The following is a 19,614-nucleotide window of genomic DNA, read 5'->3' as shown; positions in this document are numbered from 1 at the left end:
ACAGTCCGCTGCAGTTTCGGCTGAAAAAATTCAGCACCTCTCCAGCCACTCACCACCAAATCTATTGCATTTAGTTTATTGGTAACTCTGAAAGTAATGTCTGACCTTTTGATGCAGCAACACTTTGCCTGCTCATTAGCGTCAGAGTAAATCTGCTCAGGTGGCAAACTATTTTTCTGGCTGGTCGTGAAACTGTTGTGTCATTTACTGATGGTTGTCAAATGTGGAAGTGGAAACCTGCAACAGCTGAAGGTATCTTTTTCTCCCAACAATGTACCTGGCAATAAAACCAGAGCTCTGTTGCCCAGGCAGTGCTATCACTGCCCACTCTGTGGTCTTCCAGTCCTTTTTGGGTCCTGAGAACATGGGTAATAGCTGTCCTGTTACAAAAATCTGTCATAACCCTGAGAATGTGAGTAGTGGCATAATGATCCTCGTGACTACTTCGGGAATATGAATTCAGAGCATGTGGGTCTGTGCACTGAACTTTGCATACATAAAAACTAGCAGATGTTTGCCTTAAACAGTTCATGATTTGTCTGAAATGTTAATGCCAACTGTGTCTTTTCTGGCTGGTATAAAATTGATACTACTAAACTTGATTAACAATTCTGTTAATGAGTTGCAAGCCATAACAGCTTCCTGACTGATACTCCAGAAGCCACTAGATATGCAGTCATTAGGCTTCAAGAATAGCATCTTTATAGAAGCTGAGCCATTTAAAATTAACTCTTGAGAAAACCTGCAGGTCAGCTTTTACACAAAAAGTCTGACAATGCTGAGCTATGTTAAGAGGTTTGGAATTGGTGATGCATCCATTTCCTGTAGCAAAATTGTCTTACTCACCATGTGAACTTTCAGAAGGCTTCAGGCAAGAAAAGAAAGACAACTATTTTCCAAAAAGAACAAACCTGAGTCTTAAGTCTGGGTATTTGTGGTCTTAAAGCAACATGCTCCTTTTTTTTTTGCATTTTGAAGATAAGAAGGCTAATAGTTCATAATTCAGTAGCTGTGTTGAATGTATGCTGAACTTTCCAGCTATTCTCAGTGTGTCTAAAGTCCAGGGAAGTCATATGTTTGCTATAGATACTGCCAACGCTGACATGGTGTTTTTGTTTTCTGAAGAAGGACTGTATTCTCCAAGGCTCATTTTCCTAGGGAAGGTTGGTGAGCTGTGTGGTGGTGTCCAGAAGCACAAATCCCCAGTAACGTGCCACTAACAAATGAACTGAGGAAGTATATTTTGTATCAAAAATAAATGCCAGAACAAGGGGTAGGCTATTCCTGGTATTGTCATTAACTGTGCAGGGTTGCACAAAGTAATTAAGTCTTAAACGAGTCCCTTGTGATCTCAAATGCAGAGATGAGATTTTAATAGCTACTTTCTTTTACAATTGAGGATCAAAGAGTTAATGTTTGGACAATTTCAATAATCATCCTGTGTACAGCCTGCAGTTTTAGTGGGAAAAATAAATTACCTCCCTGCTTCTGTTAAAAGTTAGTTGAACAATCAATTTAGAAATAGTTCTGAGTGTATAAGAGAGGGAGGAAAAAACCCATTCCTTTCTGGTGTTAAATCAAATCAGATTTTGAAATGGTTCATAGGCTTGAAAAACTGATTTGTTCTAATTTCTTTTGTCCCCTAAAGTAATTTTTTGTTCTGTTTTGTGTTGATAGATGACTCCTAAATCAAAAAGGAAAAGCATCCACAGTAGAATGCTTCGGCCAGTGTCCAGAGCTTTTGGTAAGTGAGGATTTCTTAAATACATTTTGTTTCTTTGCTTGCCTGAGGTGGTTCTAGGTGGTTCTTGATTGAAAAGCACAGGTGATTCTCCCTCCCTCTGTATTGAATTTTTGGTCCACACTGGCTGCTTTGTTTTGGGACTTTGCTAATGTGTTTGATAGTAAATAGTTGCTCACAGTGCTATCTGCTCACAGACATGTTGTGGCTAAGTTCTCTGAATGTGCTTATAATTATTTACCACCAAAAAGAGGAATGGCATTGTCTTTTGTTTTAAATTGCATGTTAAATCTAATTAGAAAGTTTTGATTTCTCTTAGAAATGGAATTTGATCTAGATAAAGCACTGGAAGAAGTACCTATCCATATAGAAGACCCACCATTTCCTTCCAGCAGGCCAGACAAACGAACTTCTGGATTTATTTCAGAGCTGCCATCAGAAGAAGGGAGGAAACTGGAACACTTTACAAAATTAAGGCCCAAAAGGAATAAAAAGCAGCAGCCCAGTCAAGCAGCAGTGAGTCTACATTAAAATACTGCTGGCAATGTTGTGTGTTGATTGCTTTTTGCTGTGAGTCAGGTCTTGCAATGTAATGAGGGCAATGGTTGAAGGTGTAAAAGCCATAAGCAACTACTTAATTTTTCTCCTGGTATTCATGTCTTTCAGTGTGCCATCCCTATTACAAGCTTTTTGTCTTGTTTGACACAGCCTAAATCCATGATATGTTTTATCCTTTTTATTTTGTGGGTTTTTTTTCATGGAAGCAATTTCTGGAGGTACTCGGAGCTTTCACAGGAAATGCAGAAAATATCATGAGACTTTTCAATTATGTTGCAAGGATTTGTTAAGTCTTAATCCTTTTTTCTGCCTGCATTAAGATGTGGTAACTTGGCATGAATTCTTATTTCTATCAGCAATCAGAGGAGCTACTCTCTGACACCCAGATTCCCACAGCTCCTAAACTGAAGATGGTGTTTGGGCCAGCAAATCTGCATAGTCACAGATCTGCTTTTCATGCTGGAGCCTGCCTTAGAAAGGCAAAACAGAAGAGCACTGTCTGTTCACGAAAGGCATTGGTGTGAACTCAATATACGTGCGTGGAGTTCCCACAGTTCCATTTCCTTGGCACACCGCATCAGTAGAGATTTATTTCTGTGATGGTGTGTCCTCGGGGTATGTAAGGACAGATCTGGAGGAGTTGCAGAGTTATCTCACAGCAACAGAGCACAGCTGATATGATAAGTAGCCCTATCAAGGGGCAGACATTGCTTCTCTTGAGTTAGGTGGCCTCGTAATAAATGCCTGTGGCCTCTTCTGCTTCCTGAGGATTTTCAGTTGTGAGGATCCTTGAAAATTTCCCTAATACTGGGAAAGATCATATCAGGCAGTGGAATGCTTTTTGTACCACTTGGAAAGGGAGAAACATTGAAGCAAAGGGAATATTCAAGCCAACTTTCCGTTCCCTTGTGCTTTACAGGGAATGTTAGAGGTAGCAGAAGAATGGATTTGTCTCCATGTACTGAAAACACATCTGTGTTTACTTCTCCCAGTTCCATTGCTGCAGAACACACATGTTTTCCCAGTTGCTTCCAAACTCAGCACATCCTGTGCCATCAGCACAGGGAGGTGGAAGGAGTGGGGGTGTGGGAGGGGCAAGTGCTTCACTACCAGGCATGGACCTAGGACATACAATATCTTCTTCAACAGCAACAAAAAGGTTACTCCTACTGGAGGAGAAGTCCTACCTTCCATGATAGTGCAGTATTATGGGAATGTGCTCATCCATATTGAATTTATTAGGAAATTGGGAGTTTATTTAGTTGCAGAAATTCAAAGGAGCTTTTTTTACTTAAACTCATTTGTCCCTGTCTTGTTTTTATGAACCATTTAGTTCCTTACTAGTTCTGACCTCAAAATGAGTGCAAACAAATTTTTGAAAGACTTAAGATGTTTGTTTTGATGCTTCTGAAAATGAAACAGCCAGATTTTGAAGGTCAGAGTCATGAGTGGACCATGACATTGCTTGCAGAGTTTGCTGCTGATTTTGCCACTTCAAGAATACAGAAAGCAGTACTTAGGAAAAGCACTTGAAATGTGAGAGGCAAAATCTTGACCTTTTCTGCTGCTTAAAGCAGGTCTTTTGGATTGTTTGCTGCTCCCATTATTTGTATTAAGTAATTCGAGGGGTCTCAGATGATCAGAGTTGTACTTCTCTGGTTTTGCTGGAAAACAGATTAGTTCTTTATAAGCTGAAAAATGTAAGAAAAGAAAGGAGAAGATGGAGGAAAAAAAAGAAACAAACTTTTAACTTGGGTTGAGTGGGCAGGCAGAAGAAAGATTTATAGTTTTGTCAGAATTTCTACTGAAATGAGTATTCAGAGAGGGGGAAAAGGAGAGGGAAAAAAAAGAAAAACTCAAAACCACCCACTCCCAAGCAGCTTTAACTTTGAAGCAAAACAATAAAACAGTTGTTTATCATTTAGATTTTTGTGAGATCTTAACCTCATGAGTTCTCATCTTATGTGTGAAGATTTAGTATAGCAAAAGAGATTAATCTCTAATGCATGAAAGAGATAGTGATTCATCTTATTTATTTCTGCTTCAAAGACAGTTTTTTCCTTAACAAAGAAACATGCTTGCTTTTAAACTTAAGCTAAAAAAGAGATTAAAAAGAACAAATGAAACCGTAACACTTTTTTTTTTTCTTTTTTTTTTTTCTTTTTTTCTTTTTTTAGAGTCAGGAGGGTAAAAATAAACCAGAGCTCGGCCTTACAGTTAATGCTGGTAATAAAAGGTGTTACAATAAACAGCTATAAGAACATCCTGTGCCTTGAGGACCTTATTAGACCCTCAACATTTCTGTACATCTTTAGTTAATTTTTAGGAACCTGCTGCTGTTTCAGATGCTGTTTTCTTTTTTTTGAGGTAGATCTTCTCATTTTCTGTAGATCTTTGGATTCCAGAATTATTTCCCCTTCAGGAGATGCTCTTACTTTTGATACTTACATGTTTATCCCTACTATCTGGAGGACTCCACTATCAATATGAAGTGGTTTCTCATTTCTGTTAAAGTGCGACACTCGCTTTTATTTTGTGTTTCAGTTGAGTGATAAGGGGTTTGTGACTGAGACCAACCAGATGAAGGCATGTGCACTCCTGCCTAGTGTCAGATATTCCAGCTAAACACGTTCTCTACAGAACTTACCAAAGGTGGTGTAGTATGAAATCTGATAAATCATTGTGCTAATTTAGAATAGAACTGTTATTTATAGAAAATCTGTTGCCAGTTTGACTGGCAACAAAGCAGTCATTACCAGGTGGGCTTCTTCCACATCAGTATTAGATTGCTACAGCAGGTATCAATAAAATATTAACTATTATCTTTGATAACAAAAATAAATACTTGATTTCTAACAGGGTTCAGCCAGGAAAGTAAAAAGTTTCATGATTGTGTCAAAGCATTAGTTGATATGAAGTTCATTGTCTTGACTTAATGAGACTGGGTTTGACATTAACAGCAGCCTTTAAGAGTATTGAAGCATAGAAAAGAGTTTGTATTCCACATCAAAAGAGAAGTTGGGATTACTCTTGAGTTATGGTGGCAACTAGGAGATTCCTTGATTGGAATTGTTTCAAATTACAAACCCTGCTATATTGTGTCCTGGTCCCTAGTACTACCAAGAGTACAACTGGGTTGGGTCTTGGGGAGTCCTCTGTAGTCATCTAAAAGGTTTCCATATGGCATTTAAATGGGAGGGAGTCTCTTTACTGGTAATAGAGCTTTTCCACATCAAAGCCACGTACAGGAGCTAGACCACATGAGAAATCCTCCCAGGAGACTGCTTGTTTCATCTTCAGGAGGCTGTTTGCTGTTTTCAGACATTGAGCAAAAGTCTGGGTTTGGTTCCTAAAGTGGAACACCTGATTCTGTATTTAGAGTCTCTGCTTTTGGAAGTGCTAGACTGAATGAATTATAAAAGGCCCTATTAGCCTGCCAGAGCTCTGTTTCTAAATCTCTTAAGTCCAAAATTCAGAACATAGGTTTTTCTCCAAGTAGTGAGACAACTGCCTTTTGAAAATACTTTCTCTTCAGGTCATCTGCTGATCAGGATTTATTTTTTCTGCTTCTTTTGCTTGTCTAACTGGCCTAGTGCTCTATTTTTTTCAAGCCAAAGATATTTGATTCCTGGCCTCATGCATTGCAGCATCCATTTTGTCACTGGTGTTTTGGGTTACTTTGCTTTTGATATAATGAATCAGCTGGCCTGGCTAGAGGGGGAGTTCCAGTGGTGATTCTGTTGTCTGCACGGAGTTGTGGTTGGCACACATAATTTTTATAATGTCTTAACTCTTAATTATTATCACTGGAGCAAACATGCTTAGATTATTATATACCAGAGAGAGTTTTTTTCTTCTGTCAGGTGTCTGCTGGAGTACCACCAGAAGGAGATCAGAATGGCCTCATGGGGAGAGTGGATGAAGGTGTGGATGAATTTTTCACTAAGAAAGTGACAAAAATGGATTCAAAGTAAGTTTAAAAAGGTTTTTAGGAGTTATTTAAAAAAAAAAATCCATCTTGATAGCTGGGCAAGCAGCAGTTTCAAGCTGTGTTTGAATCCTTTTCCCAGCATCTAGAGTTGCTGTTGTCAAAGTCAGAAAATACCTTAATAGTCAAGACATTGTGAATTAGATTACCTACCCTTAAAAGTGGCTACTTGGAAATAAATTGCTTTGCTATACCATGTTGGGGGGGTATTCATAACTAGTGTGTATTTTTATAATTCTGTTGACTTCATTTTACCCTTTAGCAAAGCTCGTTAGAGCTGAAGCAGAGCTTTGTATTGGTTGAGAGTCTCCCCAGTGCTCCTTGTACACATGGGTGTTCCTCTCTGCTGAGGAGTGCTGTCGGGTACAGTGTTTTCATAGATGACAGTAGATTTATGCGGGTTTTGAAATATGTTAAAGACATGGTTGACCAATCTGTAGTATTCCAGGTTTAAGCAAAACATTAACCTGCCAGATATGTCTCCTTCAGCTTTATGTAAGGGTTATAGAGCTTATACAGTTGCTTTGTAGCTGGCTGTATACTTACAGAGCCATGCATGTAGATGTTCTTGAATTCCTGCATGCTTGTGCACGTGCACACACAGAGTATTTCCATAACTAAATGAGAAAGGAAGGGTGATTTCCAGGCAACTTGGAATGACCCTTTCTGTGCTGTATGTGACATCCATTGAAGAAAACAGTGTTAGCTGCTAGATAGCTGTGTCAGGAAAAGCAAATGTTTTAAAGTCACTATGAGTTTTAGATATCTGTAGTGACATGTGAAGCCATGTATGATATACTATGTGGAGGCATGAAATTATGGTAGCCTTGAAAAATGTCCTAGCCAGGCTAAATTCAGGGTGCTCACAGGCTCACATTCTCCTGTGCTTCCCTTGGTTGCCTGCTAGCTGCTCATTTCAGATGTCCCTGTGAATTTGCACCATCCTTGTTTGCCCATGCTGGCCATACTCTTTGCTGAGGATTTTTATTTGGGACACCCAGTCCCAAATAAAGATCCAGTTTGGGTGCTTTTATGCAGAACGTGTATGTGCTCACCTTTGCCCTTAAGTGTGAGTACTCTGCTCAGAAGATGCCTCTAGAAAATCGTAGTGGCAGGTGGGTTGTTTAGGGATTGGTTTTGCTTGTTCATTCTTTTGGGTTTGTTTTTTTTTGTTTGTTTTGTTTTTGGGGTTTTTTGGGTTTTTTTGAGGGTGAGTATCTGCACCATAAAAGTGACCTCTGTATTCCTTACTGAGAGAAAGTGGCTGTGCCAGCTAGTTCCTATTTCAAGCAAGGCCCTTAAGGAACAAGATCTCCCAAAAGCTGTGTTAAACATGTGTCTAGATCAGTTCTTCTCCTTTTACTAATGGGCAGGTACAAACCACAGGTAATGCACTCTGGAAATGGAGCAGAGTGAAATTGTATGTTGTGGTGCGTTGACCCTGTGCCCACCATAGCTGCTCTATCACTCCCCTCCTGCTGGACAGAGGAGAGAAAATATAATGAAAGGCTTGTGAGTTGAGATAAGGGCAGGGAGAGATGTCTTCCAGTTACTGTCATGGGCAAAACTCAACTTGGGGAAAAAAAAAACTTAATATATTACAGATCAAATCAGAGTATGATAATGAGAAATAAACCAAATCTTAAAAATACTTCTCCCCACCACTCCCTCTTTTCAGGGCTCAACTTCACCCCCAATTTTCTCTACCTTCTCCTCCCCAGTGGCACAGAGGGACAGGGAATGGTGGCTGTGATCAGTTCATCACACATTCTCTGCTGCTCCTTCCTGCTCAGCAGGAGGATTCCTCACACAGAAGCCACTCCTGTAGACCCCCTGCTACCACAACCTGGCCATGCAAACCCAATATATATGTGCATAGTCAGCTTGGTTAGAGCTGTCTGATGTTAGAAACAGGTGGATGCCCAGTGCAAAAATAAACAACTGCACAAAGCAGCACAGAAGTCCTCAAGATGGTATGACCAATGCTAATTGTCCAGTTTTTAATATAGAGACACCAGGTAATGATTGGGCCTAGGTAAACATAGGGGTCATATAAAAAGACTGTCTTTGTCTGCAAGAAGTCGTTTGGTACTATTTTAAAGAGGGAGGAGGGGAGTGGAGAAGAGTTTGAAATGTTGGTGTCTTTTTTAGGAGACCATCAACTAAAAGTTCAGACAGCGGTGAGCCCAGTGAAGCAGGTGATGAGAAGAAGAAAAGGGACTCGAGGAAGAGTGGCTTCCTTAACTTAATCAAATCGAGAGGCTCCAAATCAGAACGTCCCCAGACTGTGTCGGTGGCAGAGGAGCCCTCCTCGCCCAAGGTTGCTGCAAAAAGTCCAGCTTTAGACGCAAGCAAGAAGGAGGCAAAGTCTGCAGAGCAGAACGGTGGTGCGGAGAGGTCCGAGGAATTAAAGACACCAGACTCACTGGAAGAGGTGCAGACAGATGATGTGGCAAAAGCTGAGAGGGGTGACAGCAAGGGCAGCCCCCAGGGAGGCCGGAGGTATGGTGTGCAAGTGATGGGCAGTGGACTTCTCGCAGAAATGAAAGCCAAGCAGGAGAAGAGAGCAGCCTCTGCTCAGAAGGTGAAGGCAATGTGATTTCTTTTGAGTTGTTAAAAAAAATGAGCAAAACTATGTGTGTTCAGGAGAGGTGGGTTGGGACTGCAAGGATTGGTGGCTGGGGCTTGACACATCAGTCCTGCTTTCCAACAGGAATCGTGGTGTTCCTGTGACAGGATTGCTCTGTGCTGTGGTGGTTGAACACAAATGGCCTGGCCAAGGCACAGGCTGCACATGTGGAGCAGGAGTTACACCCTTAAGCCTTGGGGAGGGGATGATGCCTGCCCTTGCACTTGGTGTCAGACCATCACAAGCACAGAAGAGACCATCTAATTATTTGCACATATCACAGAATAATTTGGGGCTGACTGATAAACCCAGCCCAGTATCTCCACTCTGTATGATGCATGTGGTTCGTTCACGGTGCATGCTGGAATTGCTCCAGAAAAGGTAAAACTAGGACAGGCTTCTTACTGTGTGGCCCCTTGCACACCAGTACCTCAGGTATGTGGCAAGGTTAACTACAGTGGTAGCTGTCAGTACCCTTTTCTTTCAGAAAGTGATGTAGACAGATGGAGAGGTCTATTGTATATTAAATTATATATTCCATACAGAGAAGCAAATCTGGCTACCATTCACTGTTTACGATATTTGGCATATACTTTTCTTGTTGCACTTTTTGATTTTTTTGTCCTTTTGTACCACACCTAATTATTTTTATGCTTTTGATTTATATATTCCAAATACTAACAATGAAAGAAAATAACCTGTTAAAAAAAAATTATTTCCAATTGTCTGTCCAGATTCCCTTTTTCTCTTCTGTGAAGTACTGATCCTGGGCAGGAACTCTGCTTCACTCTGCAAATGTACGGAGTGGAATATCCTTTTGTTCCTCCAAAGCATTGTGTGCCGGCCTATTTTGCTTGATGCCCATTTGCCATCGGTCTTCCCCTTTATTATCCTCTGTTTCCTGCCAGCTGCAATTGGCATATTTCACAACTACCAAAGAATCAGCCTTTTTTCACTGCTCTCTTCCTCTTCCATGTGCAGGGCACTCTGAGGTTCTCCATTCCCCACCACTGTCCCCTGTAATTTAAAAGGTGTACCTTACAACAAAACTTTGTTTTGTTTTCCTTCCTTTAACATGTACAAAGTTGTCTTGCTGTGACCAAGCAAGGCAGCCTAAGTCCATTTTTCCCTTTCTTCACAGTCTTACAGTGCTTGCCATGATGTGTAAGCCATTCCTGCAGACACCAGACTCTTCTCATAAGCAGATTCAAATGAATGCAGCCGTCTGTGGATCATTAAAGGGATCCTCAGTGCAAAAACCATTTTTCTAAAGAAATGACCAATTCCCACCTTTCTCATTGGTATTAGATAATGCCCATGAATAGTCTCATTGACCTTTAAAGCAGCAAGTTTTCAAATAAAATGCCATATGATTTTAAATAAGAGTATTACGCCCTGCCTGTAATTATAAAATACCAAGCTATTCCAGATTATGTGAATTTTTACAAGTGCATGATTGTGTATGCTTCGTGCTCTTTGGGTTTTTAACACTTGTTACCTACAGTGAGTCAAATCTGGAACGACATGACTAAGGTAGACTATTAGCATGTGTAATGTTTTTTCGAGTGGGGAGAGTAAAAGTCCTCTTCAACTGGTGGCCTTTCATCACAGTAATTGAAAACTTTAATTTCATTCAGCAAACGGAAAAGTTGTTGCCTATTGCCAGGTTTTAGGGGGTTTTTATCACACTTAGCTTATTTACTGGCTGGAAAGGTGAGTCCTCTTATTTCAGGTTTAAATTACTAGAAAATAATATTATTGATCTTATTTTTAGTACAAATTTATATTTGTGGAATGCAAAACTGTGTCTTTATATATTAAAGAGTGACAAGAAAACTGAACTGAAATAGGAATCCCTACACAGCAGAGTACTGAATTGTCTATTCTTAATGTTGCTCCGTGGACACAAAATTGAACTGCTCTTCAAAAGCATTTTTCACATGCTTCATCCATCACAATATGAAATAATTTAGGTTTTTTCATGATACTCATGAGTGTGGAAATCATACAGGATCCTGACACTTGAGCTGCAGAAGACAGCATCCCACTGCTACATTGTTTAGGATCATTATGATACCAAGTTCTGTAACATCTTCAAATGTATCAGAATTTCAGTATGATAGAAGATTTTATTTTCCTTTAAGGTACAGATGGCAGCTTATATTCTGAGCTATTTTACATGAAAACAAAGCCAGAAGGAATTTACTGTTTCATTCATACCCTACCACAGTCATGTTGCAGATAGAAGTCATGAGCAGGTGCAGAGTAGATGGAAAGATGGTAAATGCGCTTTTGTTTTCTTTTACTTAGAATACAACGTGGGAATTGGCACTAATAGTAGAGTCAAGTACTTGCAGATCAGTGTTGCCTCAGGGCGCACATAAAACGATCTTTTAGCTCCATCTAGTGTTACACACTGGATTCTTAAATACCTGGAGCAAGGCCTATGAGGGAACAGTCATCCATAACCTGTTCATTCCTTCTCAATGACACCCAACCCTGCAGTGTTTCCCAACCTTGCATGAATTCCTATTAAAAATACAGCCCGGGTGTTATTTATCTACATGATGAATTTACCTGCATTGATCCGACTTTTCAGGGTAAATTTTTGCAGCCATTGTTTAGTGTTGTCTGGGGGCCATAAGCTGTTTGTAATGTGTGTACAGTAGGTAGCCAAACATGCACACATCCTAATTGCATTTTTAAGTACTGCACTAATAGGTGCCAGCACTGGCTTTTGTACATGTCTCGGTACATGGTCACATTTCCCCAGTAGTCCCATAACTACACAGGGAGGAGGGAATTACAGTGAAATTAGTTTTGTACCGTACAGGTCTCCTAAGTAATTTACTGTAGCTAAGTGTTATGCATCTATCTTCAGTATTTACATGAGAAAATTAGTTTCTCAGTGAAAGTTCATGAGAATTTACATTCCATGAAAAGATTGTTGCAAAAAAGGCGTTTTTTTCCGAGGTACAGAAGAAAAGTCCAGTAAAAGGAGAGTGGTATTCCCTTTAAAATATATATAGCCAAGACAGTCATATAGAGAAACATGTGACTTTAGGAGGTGAAAAGGTGAGAATTTAGCCAAAATATCAGTGGCAGTCAAGAAATGGGAATAAAAACTGAGTTTCTGCCCAATGGTTTCTGCTATCTTTGAAGGTGACTTTGTTTTGTCCATATGGACACCATAGCTAAATATTCTGGCCCTACAAGTCACAGCATTTCTAGAGAGCATCTGTCCAGAGCACTTCATTGTATCAGGATAGTTTTACAGTACAGGAAGTTTAATGATTATTCTAATAGCACCCTCCTTAATGCAGTGTGCCATTTTAGGTGTTCACCTGTTCCTAGAGGAGAGATTGGGAGACCGCATCACCCTGTGCTCTGGTTTGGTCAAATGTAGAAATATATGCTCTGAGAGAAGGCACAACCACCCCTCCCCCACCAGGTTCGGGGAAAATAAGTTTTCCTCGAAAGAAAGTGAAAGAGATAAGAACTATTTATTTAACAAACACATGGGAAAAGGAAAATAATGCTGAATAATAAAATCTTTCACTGTAGAGGAGAAACCTGGGAAAGTGTTAAGAATCCTCCCTTTGGTCTCCTCAGAGCTGGAGCTTGGCCCAAGGCCAGGCCTTCTGTGCCCAGTGGAAAGTCCTCCTGATGTGCTCTGATATTGAAGCAGTCCAGCAGAAAAGGGAGAAAATCCAGAATTCCAGGGAAAGAAAAAAAGATTCAACTCTCAGTCTCTCTCCAGAGAAAAGAAGCTGAAAAACTGGCCAAAAGCTGACTGGGGGTAAAAAAAAAAAAAAGTCACTATCTCTATGTGACCTTGAACAAGCTGCAAACTGCTTTGAAAAAGTTTTGCTCAGTTTTTCCTTCCCCCTCTCAGGCTCAGTTTAAAGGCATAGAAAGGCACAAGAATTAATTTCTGGGCATAGGGCAGCAATATGGGATACACATCATAAAGTCACCCCAAGACACCCTGACAGGTCTTACACAGGAATAGCAAACACTCAGCATCTCTATTCTCTTTGTTGTATTGAAGAGAGGCTTTGTTTTAGGAGCTGAGAAATTACATAAGCAAAGTGGAGGTATCAGGAAATCTGTAAGGCCAACAACGTCTTCTGCATCGCTCCCTAAAATCATCTTGTCTTGAAATGCCTGTATCATATTATCACCACAGCGAAAGGCACATGGCCAGCATGGGTGTTTAGAGATCATTTCTTTATGCTTGTATTTGAAATACTATTTTCCCTCTAAATGCATCAGTTTTTCTGTAATAGATATGTACTCCTGCTACTTGTAACCATTTTCTCCCTTCCTACGTTTCCTGTTGTCCCATTTTTAACTACATGCTATACTTAGCAGTCTTTCAGATCATAACCCCCAAAGGGCAGTGATCATGTTTGTACACTGTGTGGCACGTGGTGGAGATTCCTGAATGCTATGGGACAGTCAGAGTTGGTGTTGCAGCAGTAGTAACAGTGACCTGAACATGTCAACATGAGTTTCATGTGGGTATATAACCAAATGCAGTGGTCATCAGAATAAATCATTTGCTTTAAGTCATCTGCCATACTAACTGCCTTGAAATAGCAAATGAAGATCAAGGTTGCAGCTGCTTGCCTGCAGAAGTCTATCCTTACTTTCTTAGTTTCAAAAAAATCTCACTTCTATCCCTAGTCTTATCTTTATAAGGCTTTCTCTCTTAGTATATCCTGCACCTACTTCTATGTGCTTTTTTTGAATCCTCTCATTTGTCCTTCTGCCTAAGCTTTGCTAGCAGGTAAGGCAGTAAAAGGAGGCTGGTTTTTTTACAAGTGCTGCATATCTAAGCTTCTCCTGGTGAATACACAGGTTTCAAGCTCACTTATCGATGACATGACAAAAGTCTCTGCTGTTGGTTTTTTTTTTTTTTGAGGCCAAGATGTTAGGAAACCTGTTTTTGACAATAGAAGACTTAAGCAAAATATCAGCATATAAACCAGAAGTCCCCTTTCTTTTGAGGTGCTGAACACCTAGCGGTGCTTGTGATAAGTAGCTTTGAATACTTTTCAGTAAGTAAGGTCTGTTGGTTTCTAGAGGAATCCTGTAGGTATGTGAGCACTCCTACTTCTGTAGTTGCAGTTTTATCTAAAATAAGAAGTTGTTGTTCTGTGTAGAAGAGCATAAGATCCCTTCAGCAGTCATACTCAAAATCTGGATCTTCAGAAAAAGGTTTTTATTTCAAACAAGAAGTTTTTAGATGCAGAGCTATCTTTGGAGAAAAGGCTGCTTCCAGCTAGCACCTACAGTTTCAACTCCTGTACATTAGGAGACCCATCACATAGGAGGCAGTGTGTCATTGCAGCTCTAGTAGGCATGTGGCAGTGGTAGTTACAAATCAGGGTAGTTTTCTTCCCACTTAACTCTCCAAGATCTGAAACAAAGAGAGAGAATGCTCCATTTCTTGCTATCACTGATTTCTCTGCCTCATGGCTCCCAGATTAGGGGGTTTTTCTTTACAGAACCCCTGAGTTGTATTCATTGCAGACATATTACTAATATGAGAACTTTTCTCACTCTTCCAGAAACTTGGGAATGACACAACTCCCAGAGAGTCTTTTGACACAACAGTGAGCTCAGAACGACTGGATGGAAGTGGTACAGGTACAGTATAAGTTTCCTGGTATAAACTTTCTGGAAAATGCAAAATGCCTGATGTCTACAATCTCACTTCCCTCTTCAGATTGAATGTCTACAATTGATTAAGCAAAATAGGAGCTTACACTATGTGAAAAGCACTAGAAACAAGTTCAGTTTTTGTGCTATGGATGGCATTGTTCATGAAGTCAGCTCTAGGGCCGAGTTTATGGCTCACTTTTTACTCTTGTTGCACAGAAGAGAAAGTACTTGGTGCAGGTGCCTGGGGTGCCTTTGAAAGGAGGCTGGCTTTTAATGGGATCAGCAAAGCCAGCAGAAGTGTCTGTGCACAAAAAAGACTAAGTGCTCAATATATCTGAGGATGGAAATATGACCAGTTTTCAAGGTTTAAGTCTGCTCACACTAACTTGGGTAGTCCTGACTTTAGCTGACTGTAGTGCTGTCAGTCTGTCAGCAGTCCTGACTCACAGTCAATGGCAGCTGGCTCTTCCCAGAATTTGCCCAGTTTGATTGAAGCCAGGGCTGTCTGCAAAGCTGTGGAGGCCCCTGGACACTGCTCATGTGCACAAAGCAACTCTCCATTGTATACAAAGTGGTGTTCAGCCTTGTAGTCCTTACAGCACCATTTCCCTCTGCACCTCATCTTTCCGTGTCCTTGTCAAACCGCAGTCCTGGGCCCTGACATGGCAGTGCCACACTGCAGCCACCTGAGTACAAGCTGACAGACTGGTTTCCCTGTATACTTTTGGGACTGGCCAGTGATGGTTTCAGAAGGGATTCAGCTCTGGTGATTTGTGTTTACTACGTGAAAGGAGTGGTCTGAGCTAGGAAATCCAGGTCTGATTTCTCAGCAGTGGTGGTATCCTGCAAGCCTGGCACACAGGATTTCTAAAACATACAGAAGCAAGGCTAGAAAAACAGGCTGAAATCAAAATCCAAATGTGGCCATCTTGACTGAGCACTTCAAATATCAGTTTTGAAGTTTTATGTCTTTCTAAAGCTTTTTTAAAAAGCGTATTCAAAGTATGCCATAATCTATAAATCAGTGCTTTTAAAGCCTGTTTGTCTTTCGAGGAGGACCTTATGGACTGTATGTGTCCCCTGATGACAGCATACTGAAGTCTGAGGAGTGAGGATAGTCTGCACTTTGGGCATTGGAGTAGCTGGGGGTGTCTGACCTCAACTTTTCTCTGGTCTCTGTCTCTGTATATGACACATTTCACCCCCACCTCACTGCACTGTGCTTGCCCCTTCCTTTTGGCCTCCAGCTGTGCGTTGTTTCCTTACCACTCTTGCTTAAGAGCTCCCCAAGGCTCCTTTTCATTGTTGCAACTACAGTTTGTCTTTGGCTGGGGCTAATTTATTTTAAATTACTGTGCTCTAATAATGTTAGAAAGCCTGAGGTCAGGAAGACAAGAAAGAAAGTTAATGGAAAATTGCTGAATATTGTTACAGGAGAACTATAGATAGTGGTGCAGAAGGAGAATAAGTTTTGGGGGTTTTATTCCTTGCTTTGTGTGTGGATGTTGCCTGCTTTTTTTGTGTGCACACACGCACAGGTGCAGGAGGTGTCCCGCTGTTTCACTTGCAGCAAGAAAGTATTTTGTGCACGCAGACACAAACTCTCCGTGTCACGCACTCACACTCATCTCTGTGTGCCACACAGCTGTCTGGTTTGCCAGAGTTTAACTCCAGCTGGGCTGGAAAACACCTACATAGGCTGGAAAAACATACTGGAGATTGGCTTGCAACAAGCTATATAAACACTCCCCTCCCTCCCACTGCCTTTAGAATGTCTGTGCTCAGCACTTCCGTGTTCAGTCGGATTTCTGAATGGGAATAACAGGTAGGTAGGTCAAGTCAGCATCTGTGAGCACACACTCGGTTTTGCCAAGTACCAGGGCTACCAGTCTGCATTTCAATTAGTCTGAAATTCTGTTCTGAGATTAAAGATGATTAACTGCTGAAAGTCCCAGGCTAACTTACAAGTTCCAAGATGGTCATTGACACTGCCAGATATAAGCCTTCAGCCTCCTGAAAGCTGCAGAGTAGGAAAGTAGGGCAGGCTTTTTGCTTGTTAACAACCTGGAGTCCAGCAGGCTTTCTACCAGCTTGCACAGCTAGACTTACTGCTTGGAAGTCACTGTAAATTTATCTCTAAATACCTTGGTCTTTGTTTGGGATAAAAAACACATTGGTAAAATTACTAATGTGTGGAAACTGTAATCCATATACAGTGTTATTCGATAAATCAAAATACTCTGTAATGAATACTTTGATCTGGGCTAAGTTTCAAAATCTCTTCTAGAGCTTGCTAAAAGCAACAAATAAAAAGATCTAGCCTGCTGGTCACACACTTGGGATTTATTTTCTGGGCCAGGATTTCTCTGTTGATCTTGGAAACCCAACCTTTTGTCTGTAGGGACACAAAACAGTCAAGAGCTGCCTTTTCCACTGATCCATCACTGTTTTCTCAGCAGGTAGGCTGTGCCATCTGCTCTTAGAAATATGATGGAGTAATAAGGTCCAGCTAGCCATCATCCCAAATACATTAAAAAGGGGGACATGCAATTGCTCTCTTGGGTAATTGAATCACAAAGCTTAGCATGTGTCAAAATTAGCAGTTTTAGATGCTTTGCTTGCAGTGATTTTGAATAAGACATTAGGGACCTTTTTACACAGTCACATAGCAGTGCATGTGTTAGCTTGTGGTGGTATTTTCCACACCAGTATACCTGTGCATGGAGCCTTCTGTGTTGCAGCTGACTTTATTTTATGTGTCTTTTTATTTCAGTGCCTAAACAACAGCAGACCCTTCCAGAGAGTCGGTTTTCATCAAATAAAGGCGACTCAGCATCATCAGAAAAAAACTCAAAAGCTGAACCAAAGGCAGAAGCTGGTGCAAAGGCAAGAAGTTCTTCCAATACACCGACTAGTCCAAAACCCCCGCTGCAGTCAGCAAAGCCCAGCCTGGCAGGACGACCCACAGTGCCACAGAAACCACGCTCTGCTTCTCGTACTGGTGAGAAGCTCTTCTGGGCAGTTGTTACCCCCACCTCTGGGTGCTTCTGGGTGTTGTTTGTGTGGGCTGTGGAGGAGACTCCCACGGCCACATCTGGAACAGAAGTTAAATGGAAAGGGACAGGTTCTTCGGTGCCTTGCTCTTGACTTACATCTTTCTTTTCCACCCCTTTTTGCCCTAATTTGAATATAGAATGGTTTAATCTGTGATCCTCAATAGTAAAGTGTGAGAAGCAGTAGTGGCAGTGGCAGAGCTGTTTTAAGTTAGCCTGCTTTCACAGAAGAGGTGAGCACTTCAGCATCAAAGCTCAGTTTTAGTAGCACTGACAAAAATGAATGTATTTTCTCTAAACACCTGGCTCTTAAGTCCTTGGTGTTTTGTGGCAGGCTGCTCTTAGCCCCTCAAGTGAGTGCTGTTATTCTTAATAACTTGCACAAACCAACTGTCTCTTACTTTTTCCTTGTTTAGCCTTTGTTTCTTTCCTTATTGCTTTTGACTGAAAAGAATTGTAGCTGTGCTTTTATAATTCTGTGGGACTGCCTCCTACCCAAATATCATCTTAAAGCTTCTAGTAGTGGGAAATGCTTCAGCAGCTCTCCCATGCATTTGTCTTTCTTCTGTTTAATAGGCCAGTGTCACAACCCCCCTCTTCCCAAAGTACAGCTTGCAGCCCTCTTGACTTTCCCATAATCACTGTTGACCTTAGAATGATGGAATTTCTGGTAAGGATGAGGAGTCAAAGGGATGTTACAGCCTTCTGCCTGCCCTTGATGTGAAACCTGAGCTTACTTAGTCTCTGCACTCCTGTGGGCAGAATGTTGTTCACATACAAAATCACCTTAAGTTTTTAGGTGGATTTACATTTATTTTGTTGACCATTTTAGAAATGGTCATCAAAGTGAGAGATGTCGGGTAAGATGCTCATGAAGATAAATGCAACAGGAAAGCATGGGTTATTTAGTGGTGCTTAATCTGTAAAACAGGCAGTGTTATGTCAAAGTCTGAGGTATCAGAACGACCTGAGCCGTCTGTTTCTGCCAGCTCCTATTTCCTGCCCAGAGAGCATACTGTGGGTTTAACACAAGGGAGTAATTAATACTTACCCATAATAAGCCAGCTTTGTGGCCAATAATAAAAGCAACACAGCTCTGTTGCAGTCTAACTTCTGTCCTAGTACTTGTAGTAACCCACTGCCTAAGGATGCCCAGGCAACGTGATGAAAAAGCCAAGCAGTCATCCTTTCTGTGCTCTTGCCATTGCTGTTGTTTCCAGCAGTGTGGCCACACAAATGGTAGCAAATTTTTGCTAAGTAATCTGGGTGCAAAGGAACACAGCTCAGATGTCCCCAAATTGTTAGAGACTGAAAGTCTATATCTAGCTGTGTTTGCTGGTCACTGTGCTCCTCCTTGTGTTGATATTGAGCTTCCCCAAGCAAGTGGCCTCACAGGCGTATCAAATGCATGGAGAAGGTCCAAGAATTGTTGTATCTGTTCATACCAAATTGCATTTGGGAAGGTCATTGCTTTCCTGTGCTGAAAGTGAAATGATTGATTCTTCATGGTGGCTCCTCAGCAGAGATAAATTTATATTAATTTCTAGTATGCAACTGAATTAACTCTTTGTGCAATACAGGTGGTACTCTGAGTTCCATTTTTTCTTCTGACAATGCTTAATGTATCTTCCTGGTTCCTCTGTTGTGTACATATGCCACTGTTAACTCCTTGAGAAGCAAACTTAGCAGCAGTTTAAGTAACCTACTTCCCTACTATCCAAAGGAGGGCTGTCTAGTGTAAGACTGAAAAGGTCTTCCTGTAAGGACTGTAAAGATAACAGTCAACTTGCCTTACATTATCCATATCCAGCCTTTTAGAGAAACAAGATATCAAGATAACAAGATGGTTTTAAACTATGGATTTGAATTTCAGTTCCAGATTTCCTTACAATACAGAAGAGAGAAGTATTTTTTTTCTTTTTAGCAAGTCTTTATGGATGCCCTTGTGTTTTGCTCTGGGAAGTTATTTGTGGAA

The 19,614-nt window shown here is 40.9% G+C and overlaps 1 protein-coding gene across 2 annotated transcripts in view; it reads left to right on the top strand.

Moving 5' to 3' along the window:
* Positions 1 to 19,614, top strand: part of CARMIL1 (capping protein regulator and myosin 1 linker 1) — a 193,410-nt gene that overhangs the window by 167,582 nt on the left and 6,214 nt on the right. For both annotated transcript variants that reach the window (XM_082280169.1, XM_082280168.1), the window contains exons 30-35: positions 1,678 to 1,744; positions 2,061 to 2,257; positions 6,163 to 6,269; positions 8,439 to 8,871; positions 14,493 to 14,571; positions 17,360 to 17,587. In XM_082280169.1, coding sequence (XP_082136295.1) covers positions 1,678 to 1,744; positions 2,061 to 2,257; positions 6,163 to 6,269; positions 8,439 to 8,871; positions 14,493 to 14,571; positions 17,360 to 17,587 — 1,111 coding nt within the window. The remainder of the gene's footprint in view (positions 1 to 1,677; positions 1,745 to 2,060; positions 2,258 to 6,162; positions 6,270 to 8,438; positions 8,872 to 14,492; positions 14,572 to 17,359; positions 17,588 to 19,614) is intronic.

This window comes from Coloeus monedula (assembly GCF_965178545.1).
Source record: "Coloeus monedula genome assembly, chromosome: 1".
Lineage (NCBI taxonomy): Eukaryota > Metazoa > Chordata > Aves > Passeriformes > Corvidae > Coloeus > Coloeus monedula.
The sequence above is the reverse complement of the archived record's forward strand: the minus strand, read 5'-3'. Positions and strand labels throughout refer to the sequence as shown.